General features: G+C 36.6%; 10 protein-coding genes across 10 annotated transcripts; 4 read left to right on the top strand and 6 right to left on the bottom strand.

Moving 5' to 3' along the window:
* Positions 1 to 724: 724 nt before the first annotated feature.
* On the bottom strand, positions 725 to 3,325 carry LUG1 (Lug1p; the record flags this gene model as incomplete). The annotated part of the gene is made up of 1 exon (XM_071050943.1): positions 725 to 3,325. One exon carries the CDS (start codon positions 3,323 to 3,325, stop codon positions 725 to 727), a length of 2,601 nt encoding a protein of 866 aa, XP_070908155.1.
* A 1,110-nt stretch (positions 3,326 to 4,435) lies between these two features.
* NIT3 (putative hydrolase) lies at positions 4,436 to 5,299 on the top strand (the record flags this gene model as incomplete). The annotated part of the gene is made up of 1 exon (XM_071050942.1): positions 4,436 to 5,299. One exon carries the CDS (start codon positions 4,436 to 4,438, stop codon positions 5,297 to 5,299), a length of 864 nt encoding a protein of 287 aa, XP_070908154.1.
* Positions 5,300 to 5,917: 618 nt separating this feature from the next.
* Positions 5,918 to 6,613, bottom strand: ORM2 (sphingolipid homeostasis protein ORM2; the record flags this gene model as incomplete). Its single annotated transcript, XM_071050941.1, has 1 exon — positions 5,918 to 6,613. One exon carries the CDS (start codon positions 6,611 to 6,613, stop codon positions 5,918 to 5,920), a length of 696 nt encoding a protein of 231 aa, XP_070908153.1.
* Positions 6,614 to 7,178: 565 nt separating this feature from the next.
* DIC1 (Dic1p) lies at positions 7,179 to 8,069 on the top strand (the record flags this gene model as incomplete). The annotated part of the gene is made up of 1 exon (XM_071050940.1): positions 7,179 to 8,069. One exon carries the CDS (start codon positions 7,179 to 7,181, stop codon positions 8,067 to 8,069), a length of 891 nt encoding a protein of 296 aa, XP_070908152.1.
* A 946-nt stretch (positions 8,070 to 9,015) lies between these two features.
* KAP95 (karyopherin beta) lies at positions 9,016 to 11,601 on the top strand (the record flags this gene model as incomplete). The annotated part of the gene is made up of 1 exon (XM_071050939.1): positions 9,016 to 11,601. The coding sequence occupies one exon, from the start codon at positions 9,016 to 9,018 to the stop codon at positions 11,599 to 11,601; it is 2,586 nt and encodes an 861-aa protein (XP_070908151.1).
* Positions 11,602 to 13,061: 1,460 nt separating this feature from the next.
* RNJ42_00768 (uncharacterized protein) lies at positions 13,062 to 13,421 on the top strand (the record flags this gene model as incomplete). The annotated part of the gene is made up of 1 exon (XM_071050938.1): positions 13,062 to 13,421. One exon carries the CDS (start codon positions 13,062 to 13,064, stop codon positions 13,419 to 13,421), a length of 360 nt encoding a protein of 119 aa, XP_070908150.1.
* A 496-nt stretch (positions 13,422 to 13,917) lies between these two features.
* RNJ42_00767 (bifunctional fructose-2,6-bisphosphate 2-phosphatase/6-phosphofructo-2-kinase) lies at positions 13,918 to 15,525 on the bottom strand (the record flags this gene model as incomplete). Its single annotated transcript, XM_071050937.1, has 1 exon — positions 13,918 to 15,525. The coding sequence occupies one exon, from the start codon at positions 15,523 to 15,525 to the stop codon at positions 13,918 to 13,920; it is 1,608 nt and encodes a 535-aa protein (XP_070908149.1).
* Positions 15,526 to 16,062: 537 nt separating this feature from the next.
* On the bottom strand, positions 16,063 to 17,180 carry RPL26A (60S ribosomal protein uL24; the record flags this gene model as incomplete). The annotated part of the gene is made up of 2 exons (XM_071050936.1): positions 16,063 to 16,427; positions 17,162 to 17,180. 2 exons carry the CDS (start codon positions 17,178 to 17,180, stop codon positions 16,063 to 16,065), a joined length of 384 nt encoding a protein of 127 aa, XP_070908148.1.
* Positions 17,181 to 17,911: 731 nt separating this feature from the next.
* GAS2 (1,3-beta-glucanosyltransferase) lies at positions 17,912 to 19,573 on the bottom strand (the record flags this gene model as incomplete). The annotated part of the gene is made up of 1 exon (XM_071050935.1): positions 17,912 to 19,573. The coding sequence occupies one exon, from the start codon at positions 19,571 to 19,573 to the stop codon at positions 17,912 to 17,914; it is 1,662 nt and encodes a 553-aa protein (XP_070908147.1).
* A 507-nt stretch (positions 19,574 to 20,080) lies between these two features.
* FKS1 (1,3-beta-D-glucan synthase) lies at positions 20,081 to 25,657 on the bottom strand (the record flags this gene model as incomplete). Its single annotated transcript, XM_071050934.1, has 1 exon — positions 20,081 to 25,657. One exon carries the CDS (start codon positions 25,655 to 25,657, stop codon positions 20,081 to 20,083), a length of 5,577 nt encoding a protein of 1,858 aa, XP_070908146.1.
* Positions 25,658 to 27,121: the final 1,464 nt, after the last annotated feature.

The following is a 27,121-nucleotide window of genomic DNA, read 5'->3' as shown; positions in this document are numbered from 1 at the left end:
GGTTTTTTACTATCCTATTAGTTATTTAGTTCTCTAACAATAGTTTTCTTTACGTGATCTCGAAGATTTAATAGTTGAAACATAAAATTCTTTCCATCTCATTCAAATTGTTTGTTTACATCTCGAAAACGGTTTGTTTATATTTTCTTTTCCCGTCCGGATTTGCACAGCACCCAGAAAATCCCGTAACCCAATCTTTTTTTAGAATTTCATTAGTTTTTTAGCCAGAAATCAAGAAAAAAAGAAAGAAAGTTGATTTTAAAAAAGGGCAGCAGTTCGAAGCCCCTATAGGGTAAAGATTAATTAGTATTAATTAATATTACTTAATATATAAATTAGCTCTAGGTAATTAGATGTTTTAGGAGTTAATTTATCTCATTATCTGAAAGTGGTACGGTTTTAGTTATAAATAGATAGATAAATAACATAACCACTTAAGTTTCCCTAATAGGGTATCTTATTACTTGAATATATAAGGTAATTTCATTAATGTAGAGTTAATAATCAAATAACTAATGCAAAAAAAGAAAAGATCGAGGGGGGAGGAGGAGAATCAAACATTAGGGAAAATGAAGAAAAAAGTAAATTTAGATTACTGAAATATAGGAGTCGACTATTTCCTCTTGTATTTCTGTGATTAATTAGTAACTCCTTTCCTTCAAGAATAATAAAAGGGTCTTCTTTTAGAATTATATAACCCACTAATTGAAATTTATTTTTTCTTTTATGCTTTTAGACTGTAGTATCTATACATGCCTCTCTCTAGACACCCAAATACTGTGTATTCGCTGACTAAATGGAAGTGGGTCACATATCTTTCCGATGTGATTTGATCATTTGGATCATAAATGAATTCTTCTGGATGCTCGTAGTAATAATTTTTTGGTTTATGCATAGTGGTGACTAAAGATTTCGAAGATGAAGATCGGGAGGCACCGTTATTTCCTAATATCGAGAGACCAGGTCTCCTATTCTTACTCGTAGAAGCACGGAGGAATAAACTTAATTGAGACCTTCTTCTTTGTAATTCTGGATTGTTCAGATACTCCTCATCATTCTCCAAATGATCTTCAGCTAAAGAGCTGATATCATTACTACTTCCTAAAAGTCTCTCATGCGGATATCCAGCGGTGGTATTATTCTCTAACGCTTGTAAATCCTGAATGGATCTATCCCAGTACAACCCTTCTCTAATTTCATTCATTGAACTCGAAGAAGAGGTTCTTCTTTGAATGTAATGGTCCATCCCCTGCCCGCTCTCTATAGAGGACGAAACAGGACGGTTCTGTATAGATTGATTGTAATACTCTGGTGTTTCACGACTCTCATCTTCTTCAATAATTGTATTACTGGGGCTAAATGGATCGTCGCTCTCTGATGTGCCTATCAGATTCTCATCCTCAAGATTACTGTAAATCCTTCTCCACCCACCTGGAGGCAACCTAGGAGTTACAATCGGTGCTGCTCGATTACCAAACGTAATACCTCCGTTTCTGGTAAAAAATTGTGAGATGGGTGGCTTGACGTCACGATAGCACCTTTGTCTCCTCACAGCGCTTTGTGGTACTAGGCCGCACCCAAGCATGATCTTACATTGGGCAAATTTTAAAAAGTCTGGTTGATTGATAATTTTGATAATCTTATTACCTTGTAAATCGTACTCGGTGAAATTAGTCATGGATTCTAGATTACCTTTATTCAGATAAGGATCGGTTTTAAACAACCAATACCGCCGACCATATGAAGAATCAATGTAGCATTTCCATCTAACAGGTTCCATTTTAGCCATATCAATAATACTAGTAGTGGGCTCGCCGATATCATACATTGGCTTCATTGCAATAATCTCATGCCTCCTATTGGATTTTTCTATTTGTTGCCATGCATCAAATGAAACCTCAAGTGCCACTAATGTGGGGCAACTAGTATATATTTTATGCTCATGTATAGTCCATTTGTTTATATGAGGATTGTCTGAAATATTTAAGAACCTAAGTTTTTGATAGTTTTCTTCTTCCTCCGGAGGTGTTGCCAAATATGATGAGAAAATTGATGAGTTATTAACTGTACTTACTGATTTGTGAATTTCACTCATGGTCTTCTTGTCTGGAGTCAAAAATTCAACTAATTTGGAAATAGGGATGCTATTCCCTCTAATGCTCAAACTTTTTAATTTTGGGAAGTTCAACTTTATAAATAATAAAGTATCTTTTGTGGAGATATAATATCCGGTTCTCGTGAACCTGATCTGTGATCTTTGGTTCTCATTGGGAGATAAAATTAAATTCAAAGACGTATTCATTGTATCAACATCTTCTAAATGTAGGGGTAAACCACCGATATTCAGATATTGTAGTGTTTTATTGTGTCCATACCTGCAAAGTTTCTTAAGCAAAAACATAGTGTGAACTTCTGTCCAAGAGGATGAATGAGATTGAACACTCAAGTTTAACCACTCCAATGTGGCCGAATTATTTTCATCCGTTACGGCTGGGTGGTGACTGAAGAACTCAAGAATAGCTCTCGGTGTCAACTGTACACACATAGCTAAAGATAAATGCGTAAGATTTTTCAAGTGCGGAACACCGTTCATTAAAGTATCATCGTCTATTGTGGTATGTGCTAGATCTAGTTTCTGTAATTCAGGTAACATTTGTAAAGTAGCTTTCAAGACAAAACTTGGTAGATCAGTGCAGTCATTTAAACCTAGACATGTTATCTGATAGTTAAAATATCCCGCGCTATTCCTTTCGGATACCTGTAGTGATTGTATAGCATCTATGAAACTTCTGGTGAACATTGATCCTGAACACCCACAGAAATCTATTACACTGAGTACCTTACTGTTGCTGAATAAGTACTTAATAATATTAGAGTCTAGATCATCTTGTATATTCTCATTTGCAAGGAACTCTCTTAGAGTAGGCCGTGTCAAGTGTAAAAATTCTAAAATCGTCTCATTAGTGAGATTCTTAATCATCTTATTCATCTCCCCAGTACGACCCAGTCCGATGGAGGTTAGTTCTTGGAAGTCAAGCACTTGTACAACATTTCTCAAACTAGCATTACTCTTAAGTGAGGTTAAAAGTGAATGAAACCTCTTTGCAGTGGTTAGATTACAGTACCTATATACCAACACCCTACAGATGTGATAGAACATCTTGTTAACCGTCAGGTTACTCTTTAGAAAGGTAGCTAGATTCTCATTAAACTTTTCAGCTGAGCCAGGATGATCATTGCGCATAAAATCATTAAACTGGTACGTTAATATCTGGTATATAATCTCTGGAGGTACGGAATTCCATGTCCTCTTATTGTTATCCATTTAAGATACAGTATTTTAGTTTTTTTTTTTTATTCAGGTTTCTAATATTCTTATAGGATCCGATTTGCTTTATTTCTATACGGTTTCAGTTCCCTTTCCAAACACTTTCTCCTAGTAATACTGAGCTCTAAAGGAAGTTAAAAGTATTACAAAGCAAAGGAAAACAATATAATAACGGTAATATGTTCCTGTTTTCTTTTCTTTTGTTGCATATAAAATAGGAACAGGCCTTAATTAATTCTTATACATGTAAAGGACATAGAGCCCTATACAATGTGCCATATACAATACGCCAGCAACAATGGGTGCGAATTATGGAAAAACGAGAAGTAAATGTCCAAAAAATCTTAAAAAAGAACGAATTTGTCTATAATCAGGACAAACTACAACTAGTTGAACCCCTAAAACCCCTCGACCCTAATTATATGCTGCCCTACCGGAATCACTGGCACATTTTTCTCTTCCAAAAAAAAAATAACCCTAAAAAGTTTTACCATCGAGCCCTAAACATACTTCTAGCGGCTACCGGGTAACTTTTTGAATATAAAATAGATGACTACGTGGTTTTTAATTGAGTGATGCAAGGAATGCGTTCTACGTGCCTATGGATTATTGTAATACAACTTTATTATATAAAGTGTAAATCCGAATTTCCTTTTTGGGTTAATTTTTCCGAAATTAATAATGCAATTTAACTGCTTATGAATATAGAAATATGTAGAAGAATATATTATACACAAAAATCATATATGTTGTGTAGTAATAAATAGCTCTCTTTTTTTTTTTAAATTTTTTTAGTAAAGATATTAGACTATGTTTTCTGAAAAAGAATGGTTTTGAGTGGAAGTTACGCTATAATCCTAATATGCAATTGCTAGTCATGGGGAGTCACATGAGTTGAGTTATCTCTCGGTTCTGAAGAACAGCGAAATATTAGAAAAATCTAGAAAAAAAGTGTGTTAGCCAAAAAGGAAAACATAGAGATATCAATTATTGATATATACTGTAATTCCTTTTTTGTTAAGTTATAGTACTGAACATATCACAATTACTAGTTAATACTCTTGATAAAATAAAAGGTAAAACTAAACGATCATAGAAATTAGAGAAATGTCCACTATTTTGAAGTCAAAAATAAAAGTAGCTCTGATCCAATTAATCGGATCAACTGCAGACAAGTCCGCCAACTTGAATCGTGCCAGGAAATTAATAGATACTGCCATGAAGAAAGAACCAGACACTAAAATTGTCGTTCTACCTGAATGCTTTAATTCACCATACGATGTTGCACAATTTGCTAAATACTCCGAGGTATTGGATGACCCTGAAGCTCCATCTGTGAATGTATTGAAGGAAATTGCTAAGCAGCATTCCATAACTTTAGTCGGTGGTTCCATCCCGGAAAGAGACCCTACAAATGATAAGATCTACAATACATGTTTGATATTCAATGAACAAGGTGAGGTTATTGGTAAGCACCGTAAACTGCACCTATTTGATATAGATATCCCAAACCAGATCACATTTAAAGAAAGTGTCACACTTACTGGTGGAGACAAAGTTACTATGGTTGATACAAAGTACGGTAAAATCGGTGTCGGTATTTGTTACGATCTCAGGTTTCCAGAATTAGCTATGATCGCTGCCAGAAAAGGAGCTTTTGCAATGATATACCCTGGTGCTTTCAATACCGTAACAGGCCCATTACATTGGCAATTATTGGCTAGAGCACGGTCTGTTGATAACCAGATATATACTCTTTTATGTTCTCCAGCAAGAGACCCTAACAGTTCCTACCAGGCCTGGGGCCATTCTTTATGTTCTGATCCATCAGGCCATGTGCTTGGCGAAGTTGACATTGGTGAGGAGACATTGTTTGTAGAGTTGGATCCAGAAGTCATCTCTAAGGCTCGTGCAGGTATTCCAGTAACAACACAAAGGAGATTTGATGCTTATCCCGATGTTAGCGCATAAAAATATAAACTCTATAATCATTTCTGCTATTTGTATACATAAAAAAGAAAGTTCTATATAAATTCTATACTAAATTGTTTTGTTTTTATTTCTTTTTTTTTCTTTTAGTATTGTTAATTCAACTTTTTATAAGTATTGTTTACATGGATGTAATTAAGAAGTTCGAAGCAGAATAAAATAACAAAAACGATAACATGTTGTGACAGATAAATAAAAATATGTGATTATAATTCTTGGCGTGTAAAAAAACAACGACAACAATAAGTGGTGATAATCAATTCTCTTAAATGAAGTAAGATAAAAATGGCTCATAAAATAATCGAAAGCGTTAAAGCGTGATAGTTCCTTGTGTAACAGTTTTGATTTATCAAGGATAAAGTGAAATAAATGGCATTGGTTGGAAATAGAAACGGATTATAAAAATAAAGGAAACTAGAGCCCAGTAGACATGTAATCTTTCTTCTATTATAATCATTTCTCTTTTCCTAAGTCGTAAGGGGTACCGTTTAGTGTAATGTTTTCATCAATACAATATTTTAATGAAACAAAAATAATGAATAGGGCAACGGAAATAAAATAAAACATATAAAGGTCTTTTTTTTTGTTTGTTTTTTTGTATCAACTAATTTGGGCAGGCGTTAATCCAGGAAGGGAAAGTCTTAGTCTATGTGTAATTGGTAATTTAGGTAGGATTGCACCAAAGAAAGTAATGGCACAATTCCACAAAAAGTCTCTGCTTAGGAAATGAGTACCTCGAGAGTAATGAGTAACAATCAGAAACAAGACAATGGGCACAGAGATGAGGTATTTCCTTGTGGGCGTGAAAAGGGTCTCACTATCGATCTGTTCCCACATTGTTAAGTTATCGTAAGCACCCCCATTAAATTCAAAGGGAGTACCTTTAATCCAGTGGTACATCACGTAGGACCCGATCACATAGGTAGTGTTTGTCAATGTCCATGCATTTTTGGTTGTCATCCCAGGAACAACTTTAAATGACCCTGCCAGTAGCAATATAATCACGGCGTGAATGATCCATGCACCAGGTTGGTCCATCCATGTAGCATTCATATTCGTAAGTATATGCTGGTCGTTCTCTTGCTCAAAGGTCTCTGGCTCCACATGCGACAGGATACTGGAAGACCTCCTCCTCCTGTGGTCCCGGGTAGGAGACATAGACCTACCATAAGAGGCATTACTGGCAGAACGAGAGTTCTCACCTTCCTCTTCAAGCAAGGACTCAACCATACTGGTATGAGATATAGTTTTAGTGAGAGGTGGCCCAGATAAAGAGTTTCCACGTTCTCTATTCATTTCTTATTTTTACTAGTTCGATTTTTGTTTAGCTTTATAGTATTAACGAATTCTTAAATTAATGATTTACGATAACCTCCTTATATGTCAGTTAAATTTTTTCAATAAGAAATTTTTCATGAAAATTTAATACAATACAAATACAACAAAGGTGCCAACCATTTACAAGAATGAAACAATTAGGATTCTGAGAATGAATCGCCATATAACCAAATACTATAAGGCTAAGGTAGTATATAAATATATATATATAATATAAAAAAAAATCTGTTATCAGATCGTAGTCTAGCGGTACCGCTGCATAAAAGGCTGTGACCTTGGTTCTGCTCTGCGTGTGGGGGGTCATCCAATTAATTTGTTGTCCTCGAGCTTAGAAGGAGCCGTAGTGGCGGGGGTTTCTCGAGGAAAGTAATATTCAAATGACGTCACACGCTATATATAAAAGAATTGAATGGGAAACTGGGGTATATATAAACCAATTAATGTGTCAGGAAGTATCAATTGATATTCTTTGCCATACAGAAAGTAGGGGAATAACAAAAAAACAGACGAAACGCAACTAAAAATGGAGAAGCCAGTTAAGTACCCATGGTGGTATGGAGGAGCAGCCGGTATATTTGCAGTGATGAATACACATCCGTTAGACCTAACCAAGGTGCGGTTGCAGGCTGCAGCTCGGCCGAAGCCTACCATTGTTCAGATGTTAAGGAATATTCTGAAGCAGGATGGTGTTACTGGACTGTATGCTGGGTTGAGTGCTTCTCTGTTGAGGCAGTGTACATACACCACGGTGCGGTTCGGGGTTTATGACGCGTTGAAGGAGTATGTGATTCCGCCTGGTGAGCAGAATAATATGTTTTACTTGCTCGGAGCGTCGATGTTCAGTGGTGCCCTTGGTGGTCTTGCTGGGAATTTTGCGGACTTGATCAATATTCGTATGCAGAATGACTCCGCGCTCCCCTTAGAGCAACGAAGGAATTACAAGAACGCTATCGATGGTATGATAAAAATTTACAAGGCTGAGGGTGCTCGCTCGCTGTTCCTGACTGGTTGGAAGCCCAACATGATGCGTGGTGTCCTTATGACTGCGTCACAAGTGGTCACATATGATCTGTTCAAGAACTTCCTCGTTACCTCGTATGGTATGGACCCTAAGAAAAATGCTACACACTTGACCTCATCGTTACTAGCAGGGTTTGTCGCCACCACTGTGTGTTCTCCAGCCGATGTCATGAAGACTATTATCATGAATGCACACAAGACCTCTGCTCATGCCAACGAATCAGCATTCAAAATTCTGAGAGATGCAGTAAAACAAGAGGGTATCTCCTTCATATTTAGAGGATGGGTACCAAGTTTCACTAGGTTGGCACCATTCACCATGCTGATCTTCTTCGCAATGGAACAATTAAAGAAACATAGAGTAGGTATGCCAAAGGAAGAGAAGGCCGTATAAAGAAAGTAAACATTTGACAACGATTCGGGTGGGTTTGGAGGTTTTCTCGACCATGTAAATAATAAGCAATATTGTTCTACCACTAAAAAAAGGCTAATATCAAAAAAAAAACTATTATCCTGTCATTATTTATTATTATTATTGTTATTATCGTTTTGTTTTTGGCCAAGCCTTTTTAAGTGATTTATTATGCATCTTTTTTTGTTTCCTATTATTTTGTACTCTTATCTGTTATAGTTTTTTGATAAATTATTATAAAAAGACAATATATTGTAATTATAGTTAATTCTAGCCATTATTGAATATATAGTATGTCAGTATAACGGCTTCTGCCTTTAAAGCAGAACTCCTATGTGTGTGTATATCAAATATAAAGCTATTTCTACTTAGCCAAATACAAAGAACAGATGTAATAATACTTATTAACAATATATTTAATAATATACAATACCCAGTATATATTAATAAATTTAATATCACTTTAAACGTCTAAGTAAATAAATTTTTTTTTTTATTTCGCACTTCCCGCAGAAAGCGGCTTCAATAAGTCCAAGGGTCCCAAAATTTTCTGTTCATTTATATTCAATGTGGATGGCAACATTGTATCCTTCTTCTCTCATAGCTTATATATTCATTCATATATAGTGTTTGCAGCTGGTATATCAAAAGGAGATCTATATATCTTTACCTTTTTTTTTTGCTCTGAATTCGCTATCACGTTACATCAAAAGAACCATATCTTTTTATAGAAAAGGAATAATAATACAATTTATAAGCAATTGATACTCAAACCGTTGTTGAATCAATTGGAGAGCAATTGAACTAAGAATTTGACGAATTATAGAATATCCAACTAGAACAATACCAAAAAAAAAAAAATTTTTTTTGCTCCCTAATAAAAGGATAATAAAACAAACCAACACCACTAAAAGAAATTTATAGAAACATGTCTGCACAAGAGTTTTCCACTATTTTAGAGAACACCATTCTAAGTCCAGACCAAAACGTGCGTTTGTCCAGTGAAACACAGTTGAAAAAGCTTTCAAATGATAATTTCCTACAATATGCCGGTCTATTGTCACAGGTTTTGATTTTACCAGAAGCCAGGTTGGAAGCACGTATCCTTGCTGCATTATCTTTGAAGAACGAACTTCTATCTAAGGATAGTATAAAGAACCAGCAATATGCACAACGTTGGATGACTGTTATTGACCCAGATTCCAGGCAACAAATTAAAGCTAACGCGTTAACAGCTTTGATGGATGTAGAACCAAGAATCGCTAACGCTTCTGCTCAACTTATTGCTGCAATTGCCGATATCGAACTTCCAAGAGGTGGGTGGCCAGATTTAATGCAGATTATGGTTAACAACACCAACACAAACCAAGCAGAGAATGTCAAGAGAGCCTCTTTATTAGCTCTAGGTTATATTTGCGAGAGTGCCGACCCACAAAGTCAAGCATTAATGGCTTCTTCTAACAGTATCCTAATCGCCATTGTACAAGGCGCCCAATCCTCAGAACCATCGAAGTTAGTACGTCTCGCTGCACTAAATGCCCTAGCCGACTCATTGGTATTTATCAAGAACAATATGGAAAGGGAAGGTGAGAGAAACTATTTGATGCAAGTTGTGTGTGAAGCTACCCAAACTAATGATACCGATATCCAGGCTGCTGCTTTCGGTTGTCTATGTAAAATTATGTCTTTGTTCTATGCTTTCATGAAACCATACATGGAACAAGCCTTATATGCTCTAACTGTTGAGACTATGAAGTCTGAGGATGACAAGGTTGCTTCTATGGCCGTTGAATTCTGGTCCACAATTTGTGAAGAAGAAATTGATATTGCTTACGAACTTACTCAATTTCCACAATCTCCGCTTCAGAGCTACAATTTTGCCATATCATCAGTTAACGACGTTCTACCTAACCTTCTGAATTTATTGACAAGGCAAAATGAGGACCCTGAAGATGATGATTGGAATGTGTCTATGTCTGCTGGTGCTTGTTTGCAATTATTTGCTCAGAGTTGTGGAAACCATGTCTTGCCACCAGTTCTTGCCTTCGTTGAGCAAAACTTTGGCCATGAAAATTGGAGAAACCGTGAGGCTGCTGTTATGGCATTTGGTTCGATTATGGACGGTCCAGATAAGTCCCAAAGAGCAGGATTTGTTCAACAAGCTCTTCCTTCTATTCTAACTCTCATAAACGATCCATCATTACAGGTGAAAGAAACAGCTGCCTGGTGTATTGGTAGAATTGCCGATCTTGTTGCCGAAGCTATTGATCCACAAAACCATCTACCAGGAGTTATACAGGCATGTTTAATAGGGTTGCAAGATCATGCAAAGGTCGCTACTAACTGTGCCTGGACTATAATAAACTTGGTCGAACAACTAGCTGATATGCAACCTTCCCCAATATACAACTACTATCCATCATTAGTTGATGGTCTAATTAAATCTGCTAACAGACCCGATAATGAATTCAATGCTAGGGCATCGGCGTTTTCGGCTTTGACTACTATGGTTGAGTACTCAACTGATAGTGTAAGTGAAACATCTGCGTCTATATCATCATTTGTTATGGATAAACTAGGGCAGACTATGACCGTTGATGAAGAACAATTATCCATGGAGGATGCTCAAAGTTTACAAGAGCTGCAATCCAATGTTTTGACAGTTTTGGCTGCTTATATAAGAAAGAGTCCAAACTCTGTACTAAGTGTATCTGATATGCTTATGGATTTATTCACGAAGCTGCTAAATAGAAAGAATTCTGCATTCATTGAAGACGATGTTTTCTACGCTGTTTCCGCCCTAGCATCATCCATAGGAAAGGGCTTTGAGAAATATTTGGAAACCTTCTCACCATTCCTGATCTCCGCATTGAACCAGGTTGATTCTACAGTTGCTATTACAGCTGTTGGTTTCATCGCTGATATTTCAAATTCATTGGAAGATGATTTCAAAAAATATGCCGGTGCATTTATGAATGTATTGGGCCAGTTAATCACTAATCCAGAAACTAAGAAGGAACTAAAGCCTGCTGTACTAAGTGTCTTCGGTGATATTGCATCAAACATAGGTAACGACTTTGAACCTTACCTAAACGAGGTTATGGGTCTATGTGTGGCTGCACAAAACTCTAAGCCAGAAAATGGTACTTTAGACGCTCTAGACTACAATTTGAAGGTATTAGAAGCTGTCTTGGACGCGTATGTTGGTTTCGTTGCAGGTCTGCACAACAACCCTCAAGCATTATTCAACTATATTGGTACTATATTCCAATTCATAAATATTGTGGCCGAAGACCCTCAACTATACGGTGAAGATTCAACTGCAAGATCAGCGGTCGGTATTATTGGTGATATTGCTGCCATGTATCCTGACGGTTCCATAAAACAATTCTACACTCAAGAATGGGTTACTGAGTTTATTAAGAGAACAAGAAAGAACCAAATATTTAGCCAAAGTACTAAGGACACAGCAAGATGGGCAAGAGAACAACAAAAACACCAATTATCTTTATAGAATAAAGAATAAAAAAAAAACAGCTTTTATTTTTTTTTTTTATTTATTTACTAACCGATTTTCATTTGATCCTTGTCTAATAAGATTTCTTTTATATCTTTTAAACGTATTATTTTCTATCTATTATAATTCTCTCTCTCTCTCTCTCTCTCCTTCTCTTTTCTCTCTATTTTACCTCTACTTCTCTCATTCTTTAATTCATTACAATATAACTTCTGATTGATACTTTTTTTTTTAGTTGTTATTCACATTTCTTTTAATTATTTCTTTTCTGTTCTGTTTAGAAACTCTCATCTCATTTTTTTTTTTTTTGTTTTGTTTTGTTTTCTCTTATTTACTCAATTCTCTTCATAAAGCTCATTACATGTTCTAATTATTTTACTATAAAGTCCATTACTTGTTGTACTTTGTTGCTTAGTACTTCTCTCCAATACCCTTTCTGATGAATTTTTTTATGCACTTAATCGTCACACTCTTACTAATATGCATTTTTGTATAATATTAATATTCATTTTCTAATTAACTAGCATCATAACTCCGAAAGACGGTGTTATAGGGTCTTATTTTACGAAGCAATTTCTTTCTTTTTTTTGCGTCTGAATGGAAGTTTTTTTTTTTCAGCTACTTTTTCTTGATGTCTATTTAGTGAAAAAAAAATGCATAACCCGGGGAATAGTGCATTTCCCCGGATGAGGAAGTTTATTTTGCGTTTTAATGACGCCGTATCCGTTTCCCATGCTTTTATGCTTACACAGAAAATGCCGCTAAAAAAAACGAAGCTATCAAAAATCTGTTTTTTTCTCTTCCCACTATTAGTTTTTTTATATCGGTTCCGTGGAGATTTTTATTCTATCCGTACACTTTAATCCGTTGATCGTCCGTTAAGCTACACCCAATCCGTGGTAATATCCCTTTTTTATTTTTATTTTTATTTTGTACTGTCTCTTCCAGGGTGAAGCCGTTCCTTTCCAGTGTACTCTCTGATCTTCTCTGTGCCCCTCTGCGTTTGTTCCGACAAGCTGCCCCTTTTACCCTCTACGAGCAGTTCTTACGCCTCCATTCCTTTTCGTATCAAAAATTCCATGCGATTGAACTGCTCCGTACCACGGACGAAAGTCCAATCTCAACTCGGGTTTTGTAAGACGAGGGAACGACCCTTACTAAAGTTCCTTTATAATGTACACAAAAAAAAAAAGAAAGGATTTACGGTTTAGTAGAATATGTCGTAGAGAGCCTATCGATTACCAAATAAACATTTCATAATTTAATAGATTTCTAATGTCAACTAAAATACAAATACAAACACTGGAAGACAAAAAAAAAAGTAAGGGTTCGTTAAGATGCAAGATATCAACAAAGTATATATAAGGAGGTTATTAATCATTTGTTATAGTTTTTCATCTTAATCAAAACTTCTTGCACAGCAGGATAAAAAAAATACATCAACTAAACAAAATACAATGAGCACACATATACTTAACGATATATACAACGGTACAGTAAACACCATAAGTTTAACAGGATACAACAGCTTCAAGAGCGTGGTGATAGTCTCCTCGTGGGTCCTGTCGCCCGTGAAATCTCTATACTACATGATCGGTGTAAGTCACCCGGAGACCCCCGCCACACAGGGGGAGAACTCCACTACACCACATATAAAACAGTTCTACTCTCCTGCTCTCGGGGCCGGGAGTGGTAACACGACTGTTATCACGCGCTACGACCTGATTGATGCTGCTGAGCGCAAAGAGCGCGAGAGACAGGAAAAGAAGAAGAGAAGACAGCAGAGGAGGAAGTCGTCGTCGGAGACATCGGAATAAATCATAAAAAAAAACATCAAAATACAATAAAATAATATATTCTTCTAATATAAAAAACATTATTTTAAGGCCCTAATTGAACGTATTATGCGCTTTTAAATAAAATACTTTTTGATTTCAAACTCTGCATTAATGATCTTTTTTCTAGTTTTTTTTCTTCTTAGGATTTCAAAATTGTAAGCATTATGACTACTTTAAAACAGGTGTTAAATAAAAAAAAATGGAAAACTTTACGCATTCGCTACATTCTTCTAAATATAATATATTAATTATTTCACATTCATAGATAAGAAAAATTCTTTATAAAAATATTAAAAAAAATAAATAAAATAATAGATAAAAAAAAATCATAAAGAAATGAAAATATTTATTCAATCCATTTGTATACTTGAGTAATAAGATAAAAAAAATAATAATAAGAGAATAAATTTGTTAAAGGTTATGTATTTTTTTCTGTTTCTTTGGATAAAGAAGCAAATAATAAAGAGAAAATGTACTAATGAATAGGAATATGCTTAACTTGGTTACAGAACGGGCTGAAAGAGACTTCGATTAACTCATCTCTGGTGAACTGCAGCTGTGGTAATTCGATACAGGACAAGGCCATGAAATATCCATAGAGGATTCTTAGTGTGCTTTCGTGTGCAATGACCACTATATCATGACTCGTGTGTTCCATTTCTAGCAAGAGTGGTTCCATTCTGACTGCCAGGTCATGGTATGACTCAGCTCTTGGGAATCTAAAGTGGTATCTGTCCTTAACGTATTCTTTATATTCTTCAGGATACTTTTCGGCAATATCAGAGTCTGACATATCTGCTACGACACCAGGATTTAGTTGCTTCAATTGTGATCTTTGTCTTACTTCAAAACCCAGCTCCTGGAAAACCTTGGCGGTATCGTACGTTCTCTTTCTTGGCGCAGTCCAGACTAGCAGGTCCTTTTTGAGACTATTTAGTACGTATGGCTCTGGCGTAGAGTCCTCGTACTCTTCATGTGATATGGAATGTACGTCTTCATCACGTTCCCTAGCTTTCCTAACTTTGATTATGCGCTGCAAAATCAAGTTTGTTAGCTTCTTCGAATATTTAACACCTTCTTCATTTAGTTCCTCGTCATCAGCGTATTTGTCCTTATCACTTCTACCGCACCTAGCGAAATATACACATCCTGTCTTTTCCTTCATGTTCATCAAGAAAAACACGATCTTGTGTATCAAGTAACCGTACTCGTTGTTGTGGACCGTTATACGCTCACCGAGGTTGATGTACTGCACATAGCTTAACCCTTCGCTTAGCGTCATAGTTTCGTATAGTGTTTCATTGATCATATATCTCTTCATATAATCCGTGGCGGCTTCCTCTTTAGTGAAACCTTGGTAATCGAATGACTGTAATGCTATGTCGATATTGTGGTTAACTAACCTTCTATCGGTCATAATGGACTCGATGAACAGCACCTTGACACCAATCTCAGAGAATTTCTCGTAAATGAACTTACGGTCGTATACCCTTATGTTCAGCGCATCATAAACCGCGAGCTGCCCCTTCGTCTCCGTGAAGAACTTGTACATATCCGTGTATATCTCCTCCAGCAATATCTTCCGAAACTCCTTACCCTCATCGGTACTAGGAACCGCCGACAAAAAATCGATGGGCAAAAACCCACTCGCCTTCCTGTACTGCGAGAGATGGAATGACTTGGTACGCACGCCCAGCCACTTCGTATACCGCGTAATCGCAACAGAAAGCAACGTCTTAGACGTAGCCGGCAAACCCACAAGCACAACAAGGATCTTACCGGCGTGGAACAACCGCCCAGAATCAGTAGAGTACAACTGCCCAGGAGAAGTGTACTCATCGTCAGTGTCAGCACACATATGCACAGCGTCACCAGACCGCTTCTTACCGGCAATAGCATCAATTATACCAGAACCCCATCTCTTAGTAACCCTAGCCATGTGATTCCCAGGCAACAGGATCTCGCTCCCAAGACCATTCGCCAACTCCTCCTCATCAGACAATATATTCGACATCACTCTATCACTCTTTACTCGCTTGTCCCCCAACTCTTGGTCCTTATTACATGTAGTAACAATATACATCTAGTCTTTATAATCCGTAAATCCCCCAGCGGGAATCCCTCCTCCCAAAACGAACTCAAATACTCACATGCGGTTCGTCACACAGAATTCCCCTTTTCTTGCGTATTATTGTTTACTTCCCACTGAAACACCCGTAGGAAACAGAGGGAAAGAGAACAGAGACAGCTATGGCACTAGTCACCCGGACTCAGACATCGAATAAAACTTCGAGTTCACAGAATGTGCCGTACAGGGTCTTTCCACTTAGAAACTTACGCATAATCGTAAAAAAGGGGGGGGGGAGACCATAAAATCCTCTGCAGGTTCGTTAAACATTATATTTCATGTGACTCGTATGCATTGATATTATTTCAAAAGGTATAATAAGCACAATTACCTCAATGCCATATACATATTAGTTTGTGATAATTGAATTATTATTTATATAATAAAAGTAACAAAAAGATGTAGATGAAAACGAATTTTTTTATGAGTTATTTTTTTATAAGGGTAAATAAAATGTGTAAAAATTTTTTGTTATTTTATTAATTAAAATATTTACTCTAGCTTACCACCTCTTCTTTGGATCAAGTCCTTTCTGTCCTTGTCCAAGTGCAACTTGGTGATGACGACCTTAGATGGGTGCAAAGCAATTGGGACGGAGGCACCGTTGGACTTTTCCTTGGTGACCTTGTCGACTAGGATGGAGAACTTCAATCTGTAGACGGAAGAAACCTTACCTTCTTGACCCTTCTTGGAACCACGGGTGACCAAGATTTCGTCTTCTCTTCTGATTGGCAAAGCCTTGATACCGTATTGAGCTCTCAATTCCTTGGATAGAGGAGCAGACAATAGAACACGACGTTCAGAGGAGGAAGCGGAGAAGTGAGCCTTTCTAGCCTTTCTTCTGTCGGATGAAACGTCTAAATATTAATTTGAAAAATTTTTAAAGATCAATTCTAACTTAATATTCTTTAATTTTTTTGTTTGTTCTTTTTCAGTTGTAATTCCTTGACCGTACATTGGTTGTTCTCTATTAGCAATTAGCATTTCTATTCTATGCTATTATCAACATCAGAATAATTCATATACCATATTTTATATTTCTTAATATCTCCCTACTGATACTTCTCGTTCCACTTATAATTGCTATTTGCTTCTCTAATAATAAATACTACAATATCAACCATGTATGGGGTTTTGGAAAACAAAATTCAAAATCAAAAAAATAGAATTTTAAAATCAGAATAATTTAAAATTTTAATCGACTGTTAGTAAACTTGAAAACAATTTTTTTTTTTTCAATATTATAGTCTGCTTTCCAATATCATTTCAAAGAAGTAAAAGATCAACATTTTGGTATTGTTCTCTTCAAGTAATATTACATTTTTTTCAATACGCTGTTATTATTGCTCGTATATTTCTCAATTTGTTCTATTTCTTTCTCACATGGACATACTAAGTTAAGTAAAACCTTGCCTATATCATGTTTATAACAAATATTATCCCTTGGTTTGGTAACTGTTCATTGATATTCTATTGTTTCCCCTGCTTCTAGACCATATTTCGGTCATATTTTCCCTCATCGATTCCCTCTTCTTCTTGATATCTCCTCTAGCATCACTATTTCATTAATTCACTCATTTTCTGCACATACCCAAAGATTGCTTAGCCATTTTTGTGTTACTGTATTTTGGTATCGGTTTCTTAAGGCTAATATCGCAAGAAATACAAACTTTTAGACGCTATTAAAACATATATATCACCTGAAAGGACCAAATCCTCTCACTACTTCAGAATCATTAATATGGTATAGAGCACACTAATGCCTAACTGTGAAGCCTGCACACGCACACGAAGCCGCAAATCCAGTAGACCGCATTGAGCCCAGGGCATTTCTTGCAATGCCAGTGAAACTTTTTGGGGAAAGACAAACTCTGCTGGGCCTGAAGCAAATTCTCCCAGTACCGAGAAAGTCTCTGTAGGCAGAAGGGAACAGAATGACCTTCCCTGCAGTACTGGCCTCATCTCCCACCCTGGTCGTGTAGAGGTGGTACTCTCTACCTCCAAGGAGTTTGGTTCTTGAATTTCCTGTCTAGCTAGAGTAAGACTCCCTTAGATTTTTCGGATACTCCTCCCTAAAGAGGTTTTTTTTCATCCGTGCCATTCCTCAGCGCGCCTATTAGTTATTTCCTAATATGGCAATTATTACCACAATAAAAATTAAACTAGAAAAGACAATTAACAAGGCATACATGGTGTACGGGTGGAGCGAACAGTCAAACAGAATATATCCTAAACACTCTCAATTTCGTTGCTCAGAACTAGACATTTCATCATGAACATTCGTAGTATATTTAATACACAATGCAATAATATATAACATGGGCATTTATTGACACAAATTCTATATTATGCTAGATATTCCAATTATAATTAACATTCCAATGAATATATTGTAACCACTGGTTGAAATACTAGCTATGTTAGGCCTTGGATCCAGGTCTAAAATAATACTTTGAGTTTTATCTAGTGTTTCTTCTGTTTTCTTGTCATCTTTTGTCCTATCTTCCTTTATACTAGTGGATTTTATATGTTGCAATATTTCCCTACAACGAGGTGATGTAATTTGTATGTCTTTGTTAAACCAGGCATAGTCATTCTTGTTTGGACAGTTCAGCGTCTCATTACCTTTACTAAACTCTAATATACTAAACATTAACGAGAGTTTTTGATTAGTTTCGCAGTCTGAATAGTCACCATACTTACCTGTTGATCCATTACTGCTTATTTCGCTGCAATCGATCTCGCCGCAAATATAATCAAACATAGCTATATAGTCATTTTTATATTGTTCATTCCTTAAAGGTTCTATATGACAAGGCAAGATGTTTTCAAGGCATTCACACTTCTCGTCATCTGGGGTTGGCGGCAATATGTCAGAAGCATACCAGTTGTTGGCACGGCTACGCTCTGGACATTCTAATAGAGACTTGTGAACTTCTCGTTTCAATGGTTTGATCCAGTCTGGATCGTAAATATTAGAAGGTATCGACTTTGTGTAAGCCATTTTAAGGTTATAAAAATCAGGTAGTTTCTTAACACTATTATTTGCAGTAATATTAACTACTCCATATCCATTTTCTTCTTCGAAATACATGTAAACTATTCCGCCGGACCAAACCGAAGCCATCTTCCGACCAAACAATGCATTGACCTCTGTAAATGGTCTAGGTCTGACTAAATTACATCCAAATTCAGAGAAGAAGACAGGTATTGGATAATTGGTAAATTCCTCTGTCCTTTCCTTATAGCCGCTGGTTCCATATGAGGAATATCCACACCATTCATAAATATTAACTCCATAGAAATCAGCTTTAGTGTCACTACAGACAAAGTAATTGGCAAGATTTAACCGTGTATTTATATCATCATTGGTAGAGTAACCTACAGGGATATTTCGATACCCTTTTAAATTAATATAATTTTTTGTATCTCTTATAGCCGCTTTTACAAAGGGTGAGGCATCGGTATTTGATTCACTATTGGTAACTTCATTGCCTGCAAAAAAACCAAGTATATTGCTATAGAAATGTAAAGAATCTATAACATCTCGATATCTTTGCCAAATCTCTACATCCCAGGCTGGTCTATCTCTATTTATCGACACACCAGGCTCAGCCAAATCAACCAATACGTATATCCCGGCCTCAGAAAGCGCCTTCATACAAATATCATGAGAGGAGTGTGTATCTATATGATAAACTCTAATTGTATTTACACCCAGTTCCGTGAGATATGGAATGTCACGTAAACAACTTTCGACATCCGATAAGGGGTCTTTAAACCGCTCGGAACCGTCATTACTAACATTAACTTGTTGTTGGTAAGCAATTCCTTTCATAAAAAATTGCTCATTAGTAGAGGTGGAATAAAACTTATTGCCTTTTATTTCGATTGTAGGTAGATGAGATGACCACCTATCATATTTCCACTCGTCAGTGGTGTTGCCATGAGTAAAGTTCAAGCTAATGATCTGTGCTAATAAGATAGTTTTCCGTATTCTCATACTTCTATGAAAAATTATATATTTGAGATATCTTTATTGAATATATATATATATTATGATGATAATTACATTTATTTAATTCTACAATATTTTATTAGATAATATTCTTGGTACATATTCGTAATTTCTATCTGTTAAAGACCATTTTTGTGACTTGCCGCTATACCTTGTACGTGATATTACGTCTAGATGAGTTTATAAGAACCTGAGTATGAAAATAGATTATGAAAATATAATCACGAAAAATAGTCTCTTTAAAATATATAAGATAAGAAACCCCTTATAAAATTATATAACTAAAATACATACCAGTATGTTACAGTTCAAAGTAACGATGTTCGTAAAATTCTATGAGAAATAATCCCAGTAAAATTGTATCGTACCTAAACTTTGGCAAATAAAAACAGATAAAACTGTAATAAAACAAATCTATTATCTTGAGTGTTAAAAATCAAATGATTGAAATGAAGTAAGAATAAACAATAGAAACATGGAAATTTAATTCGATTATTTGATGGTAGACCAGGTCTTTAGAGAAGGTGTGTGAGTGTAGTAATGACTTTGGTAAGTAGAGATTTGGAAACCAGTGTCATTGTTACTGACATTTCTTGGTTGAACCAAATTACGGAAAGTACCAGTCAATTGGTGACCTAGATCCTTAGCGACATGAGAGGAAGCGACAGCTGGGCCTACGATGCAACCAGCGAAGACCAAGAATACGACAATGTACAATGACAAATATCTCTTGACCATACGCTTTCTCAAACGAGTCTGCTTCAAGGAGTAAATAGGTGGACGGATTTGACGAGATGGTTTCAACCAGAACAACATAATAGAGTGGAACTTGTCAATTGCTGGGATACAAAGAATTGGGAATTGAGCAAATAAGATGACGTGACCTAGAACAAAGTCAGCAGCAAATTCGGAAAGTTCAATAACCTTGGCGGTCAATTCTCTGGTTGGCTGAGTCCAAGCCATGTAACCTAGACCAGCACCATACCACTTACCGGTCCAGAAAGCAGTGTTAGCATGGTCATTCTTGAATTCTCTGGTCAACATCAAAACGGTCATACATTGGAAGATAAATCTTTGACATTGAATCATAGTAACAACACCCAATAACATTCTGGTAAAGTTGAAACCTTCTAGAACCCACATAACAATGAAGAAACCGATGTGGACAATCACAGCAACACCGTGAGCAAAACCGGCCATAACTGAACCTGTCTTCTTACAACACATACCGAACAGAGGACCTGAACAACAAGACATACCTAGACATAGGAATAGAACACCGATATCAATAACAATTGGAGCTAGGGTACAGATGATGATACGTAGAACGGAATTCACTCTATCATCATCAGTAGTCTTAACACCAGTTTGGGCGTTAATAAAGGTAAAGCCGACAAAACAACCAGCAGCATAGATAGCATTTGGAATGATTTCAGCCAAAATTAAATTAGTTCTGTGAGCTCTACTAGCATCACCAGCAGCCTTCTCAGATTCGTCACCAACCAACTTACGCTTGAAACCAGTGATACGGGATCTTGCCATTCTGACATAACCAATCCAGGAGTTTCTGTGGTACTTACTGTTACCTCTTGATAACCATCTAATGAAATCTCTGTAATCCAAGAAGAAATCTTCCCAAGAGAATTGATGTGGGTTGAAAATGAAAGGAGAGAACAGTAAAGCAGACAAAGAAGCCCAGAACCACAGTAATGGAGCTTGCCAGTGTGCTACAGTACCAAACAACAACATCAGCATTGATCTAGCACCCATATAAATAGCGGAACCAGCAAATCTTGAATACAAGATTGAGAATGGAATACGAGAAGTAGCAAAGCCTCTACCAGTGGAGATGTAACGAGCACCACCCACAGTCAAATCACTCAATAAAGCAGATGAGTAGATTTGACCAGCGAACACTTCAAACATTGGAGACAAAGATAAGATATGACGGAAGAATCTTTGAGTAGCCTTCCATACACCACGTTCAATTAATTCTTGGACAACAATAGGAACGAAAGCAATCCAGAAAACAATGAAAATAGATAGCGTGTAACGTCTGACCCAATCAATAGCTGGAGAGAAGTTGTAACAACCAATTGGATATAAGACATCGGTCTTAGGCTTATTCTTATCGTAGATACATAGAATGGACTCGTGAGCTAAAGCATGCAAGTTAACCAAAGTCAACATGAACATTTGCAGAGACAATTGGATAAACAAGTTATTCAAGTGGAAACCAGGGTGCGCATAGTAGAAAGTCAAGAAACGGTCAATTGGAAGTTGAGTACCTAGATAGTAGTATTCACGGGATAACATTTGTTCACCCATACCAGCACCAATCTTAGTAGTGAAATTCAAAATAGTACCGAAACCTAAATCTCTACCCTTACCACATTGATAGTATTCACAGTGCTTGATACGACCACCTCTTAGTAAGGCGTTCATACCAGCATAAATATCTTCGTTCAAATGTAAACCCTTTTGAGCCTTAGAGATACCACCTCTAGTAGTCATGAATGTAGCATTAATGAAATCCGGATGACCATAATGCAGTTTACCACCAATTTGAGCCAATGTACGAGCAAAAAGAGTACCAAATGTTTGTTCCTTACCGGCAGCGACATCACCAAGAACACCAGAATTTTCAGAGAAAATGTATTCTCTGGCACCAACAATGGCAACAGGATGGTTTGCGTTCTGATCTTCGTACTTAACACCTGGAGTGTATGGATAAACTTGTTCAGCATTCAGTTCTTCAAATTCCGCCAAGACAGATCTAATCTTCAAACATTCTTCTAGATAGTTATCTTGGTTAGCATCAATCAACTGAATATATTCACCTCTGTAGAAAATCAAAGCATGATTTTGGTTATCAGACTTACCATCACCAAGAATTGGATTACCAGACAATTGAACTCTAAACTTAGGACGTCTACGACCATTTTCAAGAATTTCACAGTGACCATCGATTAGAGCGGAGTAGATTCTTGGTTCTTCACCCTCATTCAAAGGTGGTTCTTCATCCAAGTAAGCAATTTGTAGATCTGGGTAAGCTCTCAACAAAAATTCAGCATTTTCCAATTCGTGAGGCTTGAACTTAGCCAATCTTTGCATAGAAACCAAGAACTTGAACTTTCTTCTGGCCATCTTTTCCAATTCTCTTTCCAAACCCTCAGCGTTACCACCGAACATTTGAACAATTTCAGGGTTTTCGACACGATACAATAATTTAATAGCTCTAGAGTAGTTCATGAAACCAGAAACAGTACGATACAAGGTTTGTGATCTCAAAGAGGCCCAGATACGTGTACGTAAAGTGTATTCAGGAGCAGCAGATTTGAAACCAATACAGTAGAAAGGCAAGTCATCGATTTGCGTTTTCAAAGCATCCTCCTTCTCACCATCCTGTTCGTCCATACCTTCATAAGCAGCAGTTTCTTCGGCCAAAATCTTAGTGTCCTTAACAAAACATTCCCATTCGACAGGATGAAGTTGCTTCAAATATTCTAACAAGGTAACTCTAGAGAATTGGTCATCTTCACGGATAATTTCTCTCAAGGATAGTAAAATTCTTTCAGCGTAGTGAGGAGTCAAGACAGTGAATGTTGGCATGTTGTCAACTGGTAGAGGTTCAGCCATTGGAGTGGCTAAGGATTGAGCAAAGAAAGAAATACGACGTTCAGCTTCGGAGTTTCTTGGGAAGAACTCAGTTTCAAAATTGTTATCATCTTGAGAAACAAAGAATGTTGGAGCTCTCAAAGTTCTCTTACCTTCAATCTCAGATGGGACTTGGTGGTATAGTAACTTTTGGACGTGGTCAATAGCCAACAAATGTTCTCTGTACATAGAGATAATGATAGCGTTCCAAACCTGAGAAATCAAAACCTTTGGCTTGTACTTAATTTCCATATCAGTGGTGGCCAAGATTTTAGAGTAGATTCTCTTTGGCAATCTGGTGAAAATATTTCTCCATGGAGTCAAAATAGAAATACCCAAGTAGAAAGATTTACCAACAGAGAAGACAGTGTTGACAACAATGTACCACAAGTAAGTATCCAAGAAGAACAGAATGAAATCGGTAGCAATCATCAAACCCAAAACAATCTTTGGTTGATGTCTACACAATTTGGAACCCCACCAGTATTCACCAGTACATCTCATTGTAGTGGTAGACAAGATTCTGATTGGATCTCTCAAGGAAAGAATCAAAAAGTAGTAAGATTCAGCATACTTAGCAGCAAAAACGGTGACCCAGACCAGGTAAGACAACCATCTGTCTAGACCGTGCAATGGAGCAAAAGAAGCAGTGAATGTTTGGGATGCAACATAACGTCTTGTAGACTTCTTCATGTAGGATGTGAATAAACCACCCAATGGCATGACAGAGAAGAATAACAAAGTACCAACAGCGACAAAGAACATAACAGCTGCCACGGCATGACCGGCATTGGAAGCTTCAGTATCCTTTTCATAAGCAAAGACGAAGATGACTGGACCCAAGTTGACAGCGAAGATTATACATAAGAACCAGAATCTACGTGACAAATGTTGAGCACCAGCCCATTTTCTAGGAACAAAATGCCATTCACAGATAGTAGCTAATAGTTGGATAAAACTGGCAACAGTACCACCAAGAGCAGCACTGGCCCATCTATAAGCAGGTGGAGGTTGGTTATTGACTAGTTGTTGGTAGTTATGTGTGTAAAAAGTTGGAGAGTTGTATGCAACATACATCCAGAAGATAGTGATATGCATAATCCAGATACGGTTGAAATTGGTGACCATGTGGAACCAGGAACGACTTTCCTTGTATGTCTTAAAGAAGACATCGTCCCATACAACTTCACCTAATCTCAAGTAACGTTCTTCAGCTGGAACATCGATCAGCTTGCTACCATCTTCTAGAACGATCTTTGCAATACCTTCAGGATACCAGAAAAGTTGGTTAACATCATCGTAACCGATAACCTTGTGATGGTCTCTTTCACGCTTAACGTAACGACCGTCTACAATTTCGTAAACTTGGTTTCTGATAAATTTGTAGATAGGAGTAATGACTCTATTCAAATAATCACCTTCAGGCATTGGTTCTGATCTTTGTTGACATAGAGGAGAATTTAGGTAATCAGTAGCACACTTGTACAAGAAACACAGACATTCAGCAGTGAATCTGACTTGGTTAGCTTCACCCCAAATCAATAGATACAGAGCAATTTGACGAACTCTTTCAATTGGGGTAAGAGAGTGCATCTTTGTCTTCCACCTGAAATCAGCGGCTTCTAAAGAGTTGTCACCTTCTAGCTTGTTCAAGATGTCCTCAGTGTCTTCTGGGTTAGCCTCTTCCATGGCCTTCTTATTCTTCTTCTTGGCCTTTCTAGCCTTTCTGGAAAGCTTACCAAGGTTCATATTTCTGAAACCAACTTCGTCATCCATATCTAGTTGGGCAGCGAAGTACCACTTCTTATAGTTAGCAGAGTCACCACCGATGTAATCCGAATGTAGAGATAACAAAGCTTGTTCTGGGGCCATTCTCGAAGTTCTAGAATCTAAAAGAGTCATGAAATGGTCGAACATGTTTCTCATGGAATCTCTTTGGAAACCGAACTTGTTAGTCAAGTCAATGAAGACATCTTCAATCTGCTCGATTGGAACAGGAGATTGACTGTCAGCGGTCCAGGCTGGGTATGGGTCGTTTGGCAAAGCCATAGCGATAGCGTTAGGGTCATACGCAGACATGCTGTTACCGTAAATTGGAGTTGAAGAACCAGAGTTTGGGTCACCGTTATAACTCATTTGAGAAGGAGTGTATTGACCAGCTGGGTTCATGTTAGGATAACTATCGTAACCTTGTACACCTGGAGGACCGTAGCTGCTGAAATCAGAGAAGTTCTCCATATCTTGGCCTACCATGTTTGGTGGTGGTTGGTTGTAATAGTCCATACCAGCGTTAGGATCATAGTACCCATCGTTAGCGTACTGACCTTGTTGTTGGTCTTCTTGCTGATCAAAACTCTGATTGTTATAATAGTAGTTTTGATCAGCCATATTTTGTCCGTTATTATAAGACATTAAGCGAATGTTAATAAATAGTTAATCGGTTTCTCTTTTAATCGTTATCCTTTTAAAAGAACCGTCTAGTAGTTTTTTTTTTATAATTTTATTTTTTCGTTATATTATTGGGTTTTTTTTGAAAGAAATAAAGTAGAATTTGGGTTTAAATTCCAATTCTAAAAAAAAAATTATAATAGCAATCAAAAGAATATCTTCTTTAATACAGTTTTTTTTTTGATTTTTTTTTTGTAGTTTAAATAAAGACTAGTCCAAATAGTTTATGGTCTAATTTATTCCTTTCAAAAGCTATTGGGTTCTTTTAAAGAAAGAGAATAAGAATTTTTTTTCCTTTTTATAAAAGAGTGGAAAGAAAAAAATTTACAATTAAAGAAAGGACTTTCTTTTATTCAAAAACAAGTTGTGTATTTTATTTTTTTTTAGTTTTTATAAATTCTATATACCAACTTTTTTCGGATCAATCTAATAAAAAAATTAACCATCATATCATTATCCTTAGCCAAATAAAAGAATCAAATCAAAAAAAAAAAAAGAATCTATTTAAAAAAATATTAACAATGTATAGAAAGGTGGTGAGGAGGGAGCCCTCGAGAAATAATAAGAAGCTTAGATTTCACTGTATAATAGAAAAAAAAGAAACTTTTTCTTTAAGGAGGGGGCGACACGACCCAGTAGAAGAATTTTTGAATAACTAAATTAATTAATTTTTTTTTTACGCGTCAATGCTTTATTTCGCCACACTCCTAGGAGACAACACAATGTATAATGAGGAAGACGAAGAAAAAAAAGAAAGAAATTGAGAGGGGGGTCTCCCATTGATCCTCTCTCGATTTCTGTATTTCTTTCTTTTTTTTCCTTCTGTATTATTGACATACATAACAAAAACTGCCAGATCCCTTCTGCGGCTTTTAATTGTTGCCTAGCTTCCTAAGGCCCATTGTCTGTGCCGCCCCTCCTCTCCTCTTCTAGGCCTCCTCTTCTCTATGTGTGTACAAATGTTCTCTTTCGTGGGTACGGGTGTAACACAGTGAACTGTAAAAAAAAATAAGTTTTTTACCATTATAAAAGACTTCTATTTTAGGAAGGTGGGGGATCTCCTCACCTTCCTTCGGGATTTCTCTTGCCACTCTTGAAAAAAGTAGAGACGTGAAAGAAATAAAAATAAAAGAAAGAAATATAGTAAGAAACGTGGGTAGTAAATTATAAACATCTATGTGTAATTGTACGAACCGACTACAAAACAAAGAATAAAAAATTTTTTTCAGTGAAATGAGCCTCGAGGGTGGGAGGAAATCAAAATGGCTGGGCTTTTTCTATTAAAGATTCCAGTGTTTATGAATTGTACGTAGTGTTATAAGGTCGGGTCGATAACTGTACTATAATTATTAAGAATAAAATAAAATAAAATAAAATAAAATAACATAGAAACAGTAAAAAAAAAGGTAGCCCTTTTCACGTGTCGCG

The sequence above is a fragment of the Nakaseomyces bracarensis genome, assembly GCF_045282275.1.
Source record: "Nakaseomyces bracarensis strain CBM3 chromosome Unknown Scaff4_1, whole genome shotgun sequence".
Lineage (NCBI taxonomy): Eukaryota > Fungi > Ascomycota > Saccharomycetes > Saccharomycetales > Saccharomycetaceae > Nakaseomyces > Nakaseomyces bracarensis.
The sequence above is the reverse complement of the archived record's forward strand: the minus strand, read 5'-3'. Positions and strand labels throughout refer to the sequence as shown.